The sequence below is a fragment of the Zootermopsis nevadensis genome, unplaced genomic scaffold, assembly GCF_977971745.1.
Source record: "Zootermopsis nevadensis isolate Lab colony 2312 unplaced genomic scaffold, Znev_1.0 Znev_ptg000021l, whole genome shotgun sequence".
In the NCBI taxonomy this organism is placed as follows: Eukaryota; Metazoa; Arthropoda; class Insecta; order Blattodea; family Termopsidae; genus Zootermopsis; species Zootermopsis nevadensis.
The window spans coordinates 740,152-752,022 of record NW_028259153.1 but is presented as its reverse complement, the minus strand read 5'-3'; the positions used below and the strand labels follow the sequence as shown (position 1 = coordinate 752,022).

The following is an 11,871-nucleotide window of genomic DNA, read 5'->3' as shown; positions in this document are numbered from 1 at the left end:
TATAGCCGAAATTAGTCGTGTAAGTTCCAATGTAATCGAGTACTCGATAGGAACGTTAAATGATGTTTTAATCTTTTAACAATATTATATTTGTGATTGACGGCAAAAGTTTTTAATACATATTTTAATAATATCTTTCTGTAATTTTCACTTTTTTGTTTGCTTCTGATTTATAGTAAGATGCCTCGTCTCGCAAATGTACAAAATACAAGGAATGGCTTCTTTACTGTTCTGGAAAGTAGTTTAAATTACAACGTCATATTTAGTTGGAGGTTTGTGAATCCAAGCTCCACTCCTCTGACACACTAGCAAACACGAAGTAGTTTTGATTACAAAATTTAATTTTTTAAAAAAAAGGAAACTTTATTTATAAATCTGTATAGTTAAATGTTGTACTATTAACTTATTCTCCCTCATAAAACCCCCAGCTGAGTATCAAATTGTTTTTAAACAAAAAAGTAATGTGAACCAACTTTATTACACTATTTAGGATTTGTGGTTTTCACGGCAGAGTCTGAAGATTGCTGTCGTCTGGGTCGTTGCGCCGTGTAGTCTGGTAGATGTCCACCAACGTTTCAGTCATGCTGCCTCCGACATCAGGGCGATGAATTCATCGCCCTGATGACGGAGGCAGCAAGGATCTCTGAAGCGTTGGTATACGTCTACCAGACTACACGCTGCAACGACCCAGAAGACAGCAATCTTATTACACTATATTTGTGGGACTTACTGTAACATTACCACAAGACAGAAGAACACACTGGTTATATACATATATTTCAGGATAGAAGAAATATACTGACCTTATCCAACTGTTCTTGTGTGGTTATCCGGGATGCTATTCCTGTAACAATGCTTGAAACACCTGTCCCATAACTGTAAAAATAGGAAACATTTCATTGTCACACATTACTCATCATCAATGAGCTTTTCTGATGATAGTCATGAACAATCATGTTTAATAACAGGAAAATTCCTTGTTTAGCTGAGTCACCTACCAGTTGTTCAAAACATCTGCGTATAAGTGAGTCCGTTGTCACCATGGCATGGTGCAACCTTAGGTTTTGGATGGAGGTAAAGACGTACTGAGACGTATATATTTAAATGAGAAACCATGGACAGGTGATGAGAGTGGCTTCCAGCTTTGCGGTTGCTGACAACTCCTCATCATAAAAGTATATCATGCTATGAAATGTTACACGGTGACTTAGATGAATTCTTTGGAATGACCCCAAGGAACAGAAAATGGACATGAGATTTGCAACTTCAAATGTCAGGAGTGAGTCAGATTCATTGAAAATAGTAGCAAGAGAATTAGCAATGAAAATCTTAAAAATTATTTTTACAGCTCATATATTGCTGATAGGTTTTGTACAGCTTTGTCATTCTTCAATATAGTCCCTGTTGCATTGAATGCATGTCCTACGGCTCTTCACTAATGCCTGGACTGCTCTTGGGAGAAAAAAAGGAATCATGTGTCCAAATGCATAGCCACTCATGCACTGTCTCTTGTACTTTCCACCAGTCGCCTCCTTGAGGAGCCCAAAGATATGGCAGTGATAAGGAGTGAGGTCAGACCAGTATTGAGGATGAGGGAGGCACTCAAAACGCAAGTCCTCGATGGTCACACAGGCAGTACGGGGTCGAGTATTGTCATGCTCCAGCAAGACAGCAGTCTGTGATGCTTTGATGTTATGGCTGGTGTAAAAAGATTCCTAAGGAGGTCACAATATGTGACAATGGTGACTGTGGTCCCCTAGGACACGTAGTACTCTACAAGTGGGCCTCGGTGGTCCCAGAACAGCATCAGCAACACTTTTCCCGCAAGTGCCCGTGTGTGGAATTTTATGGGTTTTGGTGAGGTGGAACAACATAATTCTTTGTTTCCGGATAGAAATGTTGGACCCAGCTTTCATCGCCAGTCACTATGTGCTGCAGGAAGCCACCATTGGCTGGTGTCCAACCATCTTACCTTCAGTTCAAGAGTCAGTTGTCTAGGCACCCACCTGGCAGACACTTTATGAAACTGTAGCGTTGTGGATGATATGGTGAGTTGAACACGTATTAGTAAATGTACTTGAACCAGGAAGTGAACTGCTAAGTAACCAGTGAAGGAATTCGCTGTATGCATTAGCAGGTTCAGAGCTATAGACTACAAGGAATGTAGCGGGGCAGAAACAATGATGAACACTGCAAATGAAATGCCAAGAGAGTGGAAGAAGAAATGCACAAAGAACAGACTTGGAGGACAGGCCCTAAACTTGATATCAGACCACCTTCACTGCCAGCAAACAGGCCATTTTCCGACACCAGTGGGAAAGAGTCACTTGCCTGCCTACAGATTATTATGACTGAAGACAGCACCGAGGTCATTCAAGATTTCCTTCTTGCAGCTGCATTGGTCATATTTAGATTGCAAAGTTCAAGAAGTTGTTAGGTAGCTAGGATAGTTGAAAGGTAATATTAAAATGGGAAAATTATGTCAGGAGTGAGGGAGGTAGATGATAAAACCACGAGGGCAGGAGTAGAGTATGTTAGTCTGTTGCCTCGGCCATGCTTCATCCCCCAGGAAGGACCCCGGTATCCATCGGACAGGAGACTGGGTGGGCCCCAGAGCTGATCTGGATGCAAAGGTTAGAGGAAAAATCCCGTACCGCTGTCGGTTATTGAACCCCGATCATCCAGCCCGTAGTCAGTCACTGTACTGACTGAGCTATCCGAACTCACATTAACAGTGATTTCTGACTGTAAATCAGAGGAAGCAGCTATCAGTCAGAATTAGATGGGAAGGAACTGTAGGATAAAAGCTAAGCTATTTGGTGTTATTGGTAGGACGGTTTTCCCCCACTGTACAACAGGTTAAATAAAGCTTACAGTGAAGCCGATACAGGTAAAACATTTGCCCGATGCATTTCTTATTCAGAATGGCCTGAAACAAGGACTGGCTTTTCCAGCAATATTTTGCAAGTTTGCTTTAGAATATGCCATTAGGAATATGCCAAGAGAACTTTTAGCATCTGGTCTACGCTGATGTTAACGTATCGCGTGAAAACACAAAGATCAGAATGAAGAAAAGCACAGAAGCTCCATGAGATGTTATAAAGAAGTTGGTCTGGAAGAAAACATAACTAAGTATTTGTTCATGTCTCATCACCAGACAGCAGGAAAAAATCATGACACAATGGTAAATAATGAACACTTAAAAATGTGGCAAAGTTAAAGTCTTTGAAAATAAGTGACAAATCAAAATAATATTCATGAAGAAATTAAGAGAAGATTAAATTCAGGCTTGCAACTGTTCACTTCAGAACCTTATTCTTCCATTTGCTGTCTAAAAACATGAAAGTTGTTAGAAATACACTAATTTTGACTGCTGTCTTGTATGGGTGTGCAAATTTGGTTTATTGCATTAAGGGAAGGCTTCAAGTGTTTGTAAACAGGGCACTGAATAGAATATTTGGACACCTTAATTTTTAAGAATGTCGAGGAAACATAATTTCAGCGGAATAAATTTATGATTTTTCTATGAGTTAAAATTAATATATTTCTTGCATACTTACGAGTTCGCTATTTCATCATAATTATTTTGAAGGAAGTTGAAAGCAAGTTGAAATCCCTCAGGGTTTGAGTATACAGCGGAGAACACACTTGCTGAATCTTGTCTTCGTATGTTTTCATTATTTGTGATTGACATCATCAGATATCTGTAATATTAAAAAGAATGTCTGACGACAATTTTTTAAATAAAATGTTGATGTGCTTGATAGGGAAAAAGAGAGAGAGAGATCTACAGAGTGCAGTCTGTAGCTTCCACACGCCCATCTTATGGAATTATACCGTAACAGGGTGACTATATTACTGTAAAAGTTCTTGTATTGTCCCAATTAAACTGCACTTTGTAAATTACCTGTTAATGAGGGTTTGATTTGTAGTACATCCCAAGGCTCCTAGGATGAGGGACTGCTCAGTAGCATAGTTGGAATCAACATACTTGTTCCACAAAAGATCCCAGTCCTCCTCTCCTCCATGACGAAGTGCCGTACAGTAAGTGACACTCTGCAGGTTTGCTGGGATGGTGTTACTGTCAATTAAAAATATATTTATTCTTGAGGTTTAATTCTAAGATATGTGTTAATGTATTATCATCAGAATTATGGTCAAATCATATAATAACCCTTGAAAAAGGTGGAAAAGTCCAAATACGAGGCGCGTCCCAAAAGTAAGTTTCCCACTCGTCCCACAGCTAGCAAACCTTATATTGCGCGAAGCGACTGTGCGTACGTGATAGAGCAATGACGTAGCATGGCGCATGCACTAACGGCACCTCCCGCGTTCTCACAGTAGCATCGTTGCAGCTGTTGAAGATGGAGGTTCTTATTCCAGCTCCCGCCGACTGTGAAGTGCGGTCAGTGATAACGCTAGGCCGCACACGGCTCAACGGACAGCGAGTCTCCTGCAGGAGTTCAGCTGGGAGGTGTTTAATCATTCACCCTACAGCCCGGACCTCGCTCCCAGTGATTTCCATCTTTTCCTACACCTCAAGAAATTCCTGTCCGGTCAGCGTCAGCGTTTTGAGAATGACAGAGAGGCGGAGATGGTTGTCACACAGTGGTTCCAATCCCAGGCGGCAGACTTCTACGACACAGGTATTCAAAAGTTGGTCCCACGGTATGACCAATGTCTCAATTCCGGTGGCGAATATGTTGAAAAATAGCTGGACACTTGCTGTATCTGTTGCAATAAATATTTCCATGAAATTGTGTTTTGTTTCTGTAAACGGCCCCAGGGAAACTTACTTTGAGGACGCGCCTCGTATGTATGAGAATTTAAAAGAAATTCTGTTATACGTAACACAGAATTTACTTTCCACAACTGCAAATTTTTTATATCAAATTCTTATCTATATTATTTATCCTATAAGCAAAAGGTAGTGGATGGTTCATTATGTCCACATGCCACATGTATACATCTAATTTCTTACTCATAAATAAATTTTATCATTTTTATACAGCATGGAAGTTAACCGCAATTACCACAACTGTTAGAACATGAAATCATGGTCACAGCTGATGTGGTCCTGCCCTTGACATCAGTGCTTAACAGGATTCTGCTACTTCTTATGACCCTACATCAAACTGAACCTCATTTGTTCCAGATTCTTTTACGTTAACACCATACAATTTTATTTTCAACTTTGTAAATGTAAAACCTTTTGTGAGTTTTTGTTTTTTGGTTTTACCGTGTTTATGAATTTTGATTTCTACATGCTATTCTTTTACGTCCCACGGATGGATGGTGTGGTAATGCCTTTCTATTCCGGGACTTTCACTTTTTTACTTTGTCCGGAGATAGGGTTTAGCTCTATCTAGTGGGCCCAACTGTGTAGGAACCTGAAGGCGGAGATAGAGTCCCATCTCCGAAACGTCGTTTTACGTTTTATATTTACTAGACGATGGATAATATCCAAGAAAATTTTTATTCAATTGACTCTTCACCATCGTCAATAAGTTTTAGATTTGTAAATGTAGATGTTTCTGGTGTGTTGGTGAAGCAGATGGAGGAATGAGATGGAATCATAGCATTCAATTTGACTGAGCTAGTAAGTCATAACAAAATACATGTCCTGCATACAATATGAAAACACTTGGTTCCTAGCAAAAGAATATGAAAGGGTTTCAGTGTATATATGGAATTTTGATAAGATAACATCTAAAAAATAAACATTTCACTTTACTGGCAAAAAACTGATAAGCAGTAGATAACTTATAATTTTGTTAAAGCTATGGTATAGAAGTCATGAGTTACCCATTAGATACAGTGCTAAATTTTTGTTTGGCTGTTTCAATACAGTGCTCGTGCTCCAAGTTGCATGCCCACTGAATGATCAAGCTGCGGTGAAGTTGGGTCACATGACTATCAGCGTCACTCTCTTCAAACGCTAGACCCTCATACAAATTCTGAATCAATTTCCAGAGGTATTCCTGCCAAAAGAAATTAATCTCCTTACAATTTATGTGTTAAATTATTTTGAACAACGTAATTTTTTCCAACTCAAGTATACGCTGTAAGTTAGTAAACCTGCACAGTGTTATTAAAACATCCTGTCACACAGCATTTGTTCCTGAAATGATTATGTGTTGAACATGAAAATTGTTCAACAATTTGGTTAGACATGTGCAAGTCTTGAATTTTTATATTGAATCAAGGAAAAAATATAGATCTCAATTTGACTTTTACCAACATTTCAAGAGGTTCTTGCTGTCTCCTCTGAAATGCAGGTAAACTTCTACCGGACTATGTGGTACTACATCTCAAAAGATGGCCATCTTAGTTCTCACATGTTGTAACACTTGTTAAGTGGTGTATGATTTGAGATTTTCACAGCGGTAAGTATGAAGATTTCTGTCTTCTGGGTTGTTGCGCCATGTAGTAGATACTACATGGCACAACAACCCAGAAATCTTGTTAAGTAGTTTTATATATCACATGTAATGTTCAGATTTCAAATTAAAAAGACAGATTCATCTAAAGATATATCTACTACAGACAAATTTTGAGATATTGTCAATTACTGCAACAATGAAACAAGTTACTACACCATGAAATAAAAATATTGTTACCTATGATCATGGCGAGATTTTAGATGCAGTGATTTGTAAGAAATGATCTGAAATCAGTATCGACAATTTTCAGACTCAACAAGCGGAGACAAACAACATGGCCCTAGAAGCGAATTTCTTTAGAAACTCTGTAAATGCATTGTGAAAATAAAGGTCGAGTAGAGAAAATTCTAGTGATTATTTTGATTCTTCAACTATTTCCAAATTCTCTTCTTTGTCTTATCTCAAACTCAAGTCATTCTAATGCAAATGTTATAGTTTCTTTCTTACATTGCACAAAATAATACTAAACATCCAGAGCCTCCCACGGTCTCCAGAAGTTGAATTATGTTCACCGTATAAATGTGCTTTATCATTTATTTACCGCCAATATGAATTAAAAAAAGTTTACACACAGACAAATACAGTCAGATGTATCAAATTAATTCCTTTTCACGTGGAACATTTTAGCAGAATTGAACGATTTTTATATTTTTACAGCAACCTTTAAATTTAACTGAAAGAAGCTGCAATTTGATAGCTAAAAGTTCCAAGGGTCAATATGATAGGACTTCCTAGACCAACAGTGTCACCTGAGATATCATTGTCCAAGCGAAATAACTCATCCATAGCATAAATGAATAAAAATTAAACATAATAAGGGAGAAAAAGAACAAATGTGCATGTAAAATTTGAGGTTTTCACAGCGGTGAGTCTGGTCGATGTTAACATCGACCAGACTACACAGCACAACAACCCAGAAGACAGAAATCTTCATACTCTGATGACGGAGGCAGTATGACCTCTGAAACGTTGGTAAACATCGACCAGACTACACAGCGCAACAACCCAGAAGACAGAAATCTTCATACTCTGATGATGGAGGCAGTATGACCTCTGAAACGTTGGTAAACATCGACCAGACTACACAGCGCAACAACCCAGAAGACAGAAGTCTTCATACTCTGATGACGGAGGCAGTATGACCTCTGAAACGTTGGTAAACATCGACCAGACTACACAGCGCAACAACCCAGAAGACAGAAATCTTCATACTCTGATGACGGAGGCAGTATGACCTCTGAAACGTTGGTAAACATCGACCAGACTACACAGCGCAGCAACCCAGAAGACAGAAATCTTCATACTCTGATGACGGAGGCAGTATGACCTCTGAAACGTTGGTAAACATCGACCAGACTACACAGCGCAACAACCCAGAAGACAGAAATCTTCATACTCTGATGATGGAGGCAGTATGACCTCTGAAACGTTGGTTAACATCGACCAGACTACACAGCGCAACAACCCAGAAGACAGAAGTCTTCATACTCTGATGACGGAGGCAGTATGACCTCTGAAACGTTGGTAAACATCGACCAGACTACACAGCGCAACAACCCAGAAGACAGAAATCTTCATACTCTGATGACGGAGGCAGTATGACCTCTGAAACGTTGGTAAACATCGACCAGACTACACAGCGCAGCAACCCAGAAGACAGAAATCTTCATACTCTGATGACGGAGGCAGTATGACCTCTGAAACGTTGGTAAACATCGACCAGACTACACAGCGCAGCAACCCAGAAGACAGAAATCTTCATACTCTGATGACGGAGGCAGTATGACCTCTGAAACGTTGGTAAACATCGACCAGACTACACAGCGCAGCAACCCAGAAGACAGAAGTCTTCAACAAATGTGCAAATGCACAAATATTCAAAGAGAGAAAAAAGAAGGAGGAAAATTTACTGAAGCATTAGAGTACTGAAGGAAGGAATTGACATAAATGCTGATGGTATAAAATGTTACAATTGATAGTTTAGTGTGATAACATGTATGTGATCTTGTACAGTTTTAAGCACATTACGTGAATTTTCTAAAGGTCTTATAACTTTTTCTTGATAAATGCTCTTGTATTTAAAGATTTTTGGTTTTATTATATTTTGCTTTAACCTTAAGCAGGATTTCAGGTTTTCATGGCGGCAAGTCTGAAGACAGCCATCTTCAAGTTGTAATTATATTTTGAAATACTACTTCATACTAAGAACATAACCTGAAATACAAGTTTCTTTCCTTTTACAATTTTTATAACCATATGTAAAATTTTACTACTATACGTATATATTTGAGTTAATAAATAATTATGTGTATTTTTCTTAGCATTCTGTCCATGTAGGAATTGTAGATCATGACAAAAATGAAACTTGGTTTATAAGCACACATTTCCCGTGCATCGAAAATTAAATCCCTTCCCGAAAATCAAAACTACAGTTAGAAATATGAATAACTGTTAAGACATATAACACATGAATTACGGTTTTGTCCTCAAGTATGTTGCGTTACCTGAAAGAGAGGATAAATATCAGTGCCTGTCAGTCGAAGATTTAGGAATGAAAAGGCGTTGAGAGCCGAGTACCAGGGAATATAATCCGCCTCTTTCTCCAGGTACTGGGTCAGTTCCAAAGCAGTGCTGTATTTCAGAACACCAGCTCGGGCCAAGTTCAAGGCATCATCCAATAGCTGTGCTCTATTAACAGCGGGGATTTTTTCATAATCCTCACTCTCCAGGTAGTTTATCAGGAGATACCAGTTGTTATCATCATAATTCACTCGATAGAACCCTATGGAAAACAAACTCAGGGCTAAACTTATGTAAAAGCTACACTACAGACATACAATAACTATATACGAGGCGCGTCCACAAAGTAAGTTTCCCACTCGTCCCACAGCTAGCAAACCTTATATTGCGCGAAGCGACTGTGCGTACGTGATAGAGCAATGACGTAGCATGGCGCACGCACTAACGGCACCTCCCGCGTTCTCACAGTAGCATCGTTGCAGCTGTTGAAGATGGAGGTTCTTATTCCAGCTCCCGCCGACTGTTAAGTGCGGTCAGTGATAACGCTAGGCCGCGCACGGCTCGACGGACAGCAAGTCTCCTGCAGGAGTTCAGCTGGGAGGTGTTTAATCATTCACCCTACAGCCCGGACCTCGCTCCCAGTGATTTCCATCTTTTCCTACACCTCAAGAAATTCCTGTCCGGTCAGCGTCAGCGTTTTGAGAATGACAGAGAGGCGGAGATGGTTGTCACACAGTGGTTCCAATCCCAGGCGGCAGACTTCTACGACACAGGTATTCAAAAGTTGGTCCCACGGTATGACAAATGTCTCAATTCCGGTGGCGAATATGTTGAAAAATAGCTGGACACTTGCTGTATCTGTTGCAATAAATATTTCCATGAAATTGTGTTTTGTTTCTGTAAATGGCCCCAGGGAAACTTACTTTGAGGACGCGCCTCGTATAATACACATGTACATATGAAGTTTGCATGAAACTTTTATTTTGAGTATTTGAAGTTAAAAATGACATAGTACATTCCATAACCACCATTTTATAAATATTCTGAACAGTATGTGTTTGGATGCCACAACTGATTTCACCAGAAATCCAGGGTTTTTTTGTGTATGCATGTGCGCGTGTATATAAAACATCATAACTTTCAGAATGTTCTTGTAATCAGCAGGAAGTTTTCTGTCTTCTATCTCTGCAAGATTTGTAACAAGTTGAAATTCACATAATTCTTATAAAATACTGACTGGAAATTTTGCGTTTACTTCTGTAAGAAGAGGGTTGAGTTTATACTGATGACTGCAGTCTGCAAATTATTCTTTTAACGACAACAATTTTTCTGTAGTTGAAGTCAATGTATTTAAAATGAAGTCAAGATTTTTGGACCCCAAAACTCCTTTTATTAACAGGATGAAATGAAGACCTAGTTATGTCATTAAAAACAATATTTTCCATTTAGTGACATCTTTATTATTTGTAGTGTTCTGTCTGACGACAGGTCCATATATTATGAACAGGATCCTTCCAACCTCTTCAGGTTGTCAGGGACCTGCTCATACATATATACATTCTTGGCAGAGATGATCAGAAGTGGTTTGCCATTGCCTTCTTCTGTGTGTGAGTGGAGTAATTGTTGGGATGCCACGGAGAAACTGGGGAAGCCCCCGGAGGAAAACTCCGTGCTGCCTAGACCACGGCCTTGCCCAACACAAGTTATAAATTTGAGCACCACCGGGAATTGAACCCGGGACCCCAGGCTTACAAGGCTAGTGTTCTGACCGCTAGACCACCGTGGGTAGTGACATCTACTGTAATATAACGAGTGATGACCATCATACTTGTGTGTTCTCTTATTATAGCATTTGCCATGGTAATTCAGCGAAATGATTTTTGATCTTGTGGGATAATGATTATGACTGTGCATGTCTCCTATACTGTTGGTAATCCTACTTAAGGCATTCTCTGCACTATGATTTGCATTACTGTAAGTTTATTAGTTCCTTTAGAGGTGAAAATGGAACCCTACAGACATTCAACTGGTTCAAAGTTTAACGTTATTTTTTTAAAAAATTACAGTTACCTGCAGGTCCCATTAGTTTTGTTATAAAGAAGTTCTATTTCTGATTTTCATCGTACGATCTCAAAAATAATTAATTTTAATATCTTTTATATTAAGATTCACCCTTAAAGGATGATACATACAAATTCTCCTTTAAACATGTTCTTATAAATTAATATACTGTGCTGTATAAAAAGTTTCAGAATTCAACAAACGTGAGAGTGAAACTAACCTGATGAGGAAGATCATTCCCAAATGCTATTTATGTTTAGAAACAAGGAATGGGTAAAATCCTGACAAATATCTTTGAAACTAATTAATGCAGACCAGGAGTAGGCACCTTTTGGCACTGGCAGGCCACATTCAACTTCCGAATCCTAACAGTGGCCACATGACTAGTAGTTAAGAACATGTGATAATATATCAAATCTAAAACTTCTTGACGATGGTGAAGAGTCAATTGAATAAAAATTTACTTGGATATTATCCATCGTCTAGTAATAAAACGTAAAAAACATAAAACGACGTTTCGGAGATGGGGCACAGGTACATTTATTTATTATTTTCACATAATTTACATATTTAATTGAAATCATTTCAGTAACCTAACCTTATTTTGGCCCAAACTGTTAATGTATACCTGTTTGTTGCGGGTTGAAGATGAACCATTTATTTTCTTCAGTTGGTCGGTTGATCTTCAAAGAAGAGCCTCTCATCCACTGTTTGGTAGAAGTGTCATCGAAGTTACTGTCCTGCACTGCATAAGTGAGAGGAATAGTCCACAAGGAGTCGTCCTCTTCTGCAGTTGATGTCGGCGTTAACAAGAACCTTTTCTTTAAAAATAGGGAGATTGATAATG

General features: G+C 39.0%; 1 protein-coding gene across 1 annotated transcript in view; it reads right to left on the bottom strand.

The window, feature by feature from the left end:
- The window catches only part of LOC110838614 (aminopeptidase N), a 38,073-nt gene that overhangs the window by 1,914 nt on the left and 24,288 nt on the right, over positions 1-11,871 (bottom strand). The window contains exons 12-17 of the mRNA XM_087352932.1: positions 11,653-11,845; positions 8,948-9,225; positions 5,806-5,981; positions 3,908-4,081; positions 3,561-3,704; positions 804-876 (exon numbers count right to left, since the gene is read on the bottom strand). Of these exons, the coding sequence (XP_087209058.1) occupies positions 804-876; positions 3,561-3,704; positions 3,908-4,081; positions 5,806-5,981; positions 8,948-9,225; positions 11,653-11,845 (1,038 nt within the window). The remainder of the gene's footprint in view (positions 1-803; positions 877-3,560; positions 3,705-3,907; positions 4,082-5,805; positions 5,982-8,947; positions 9,226-11,652; positions 11,846-11,871) is intronic.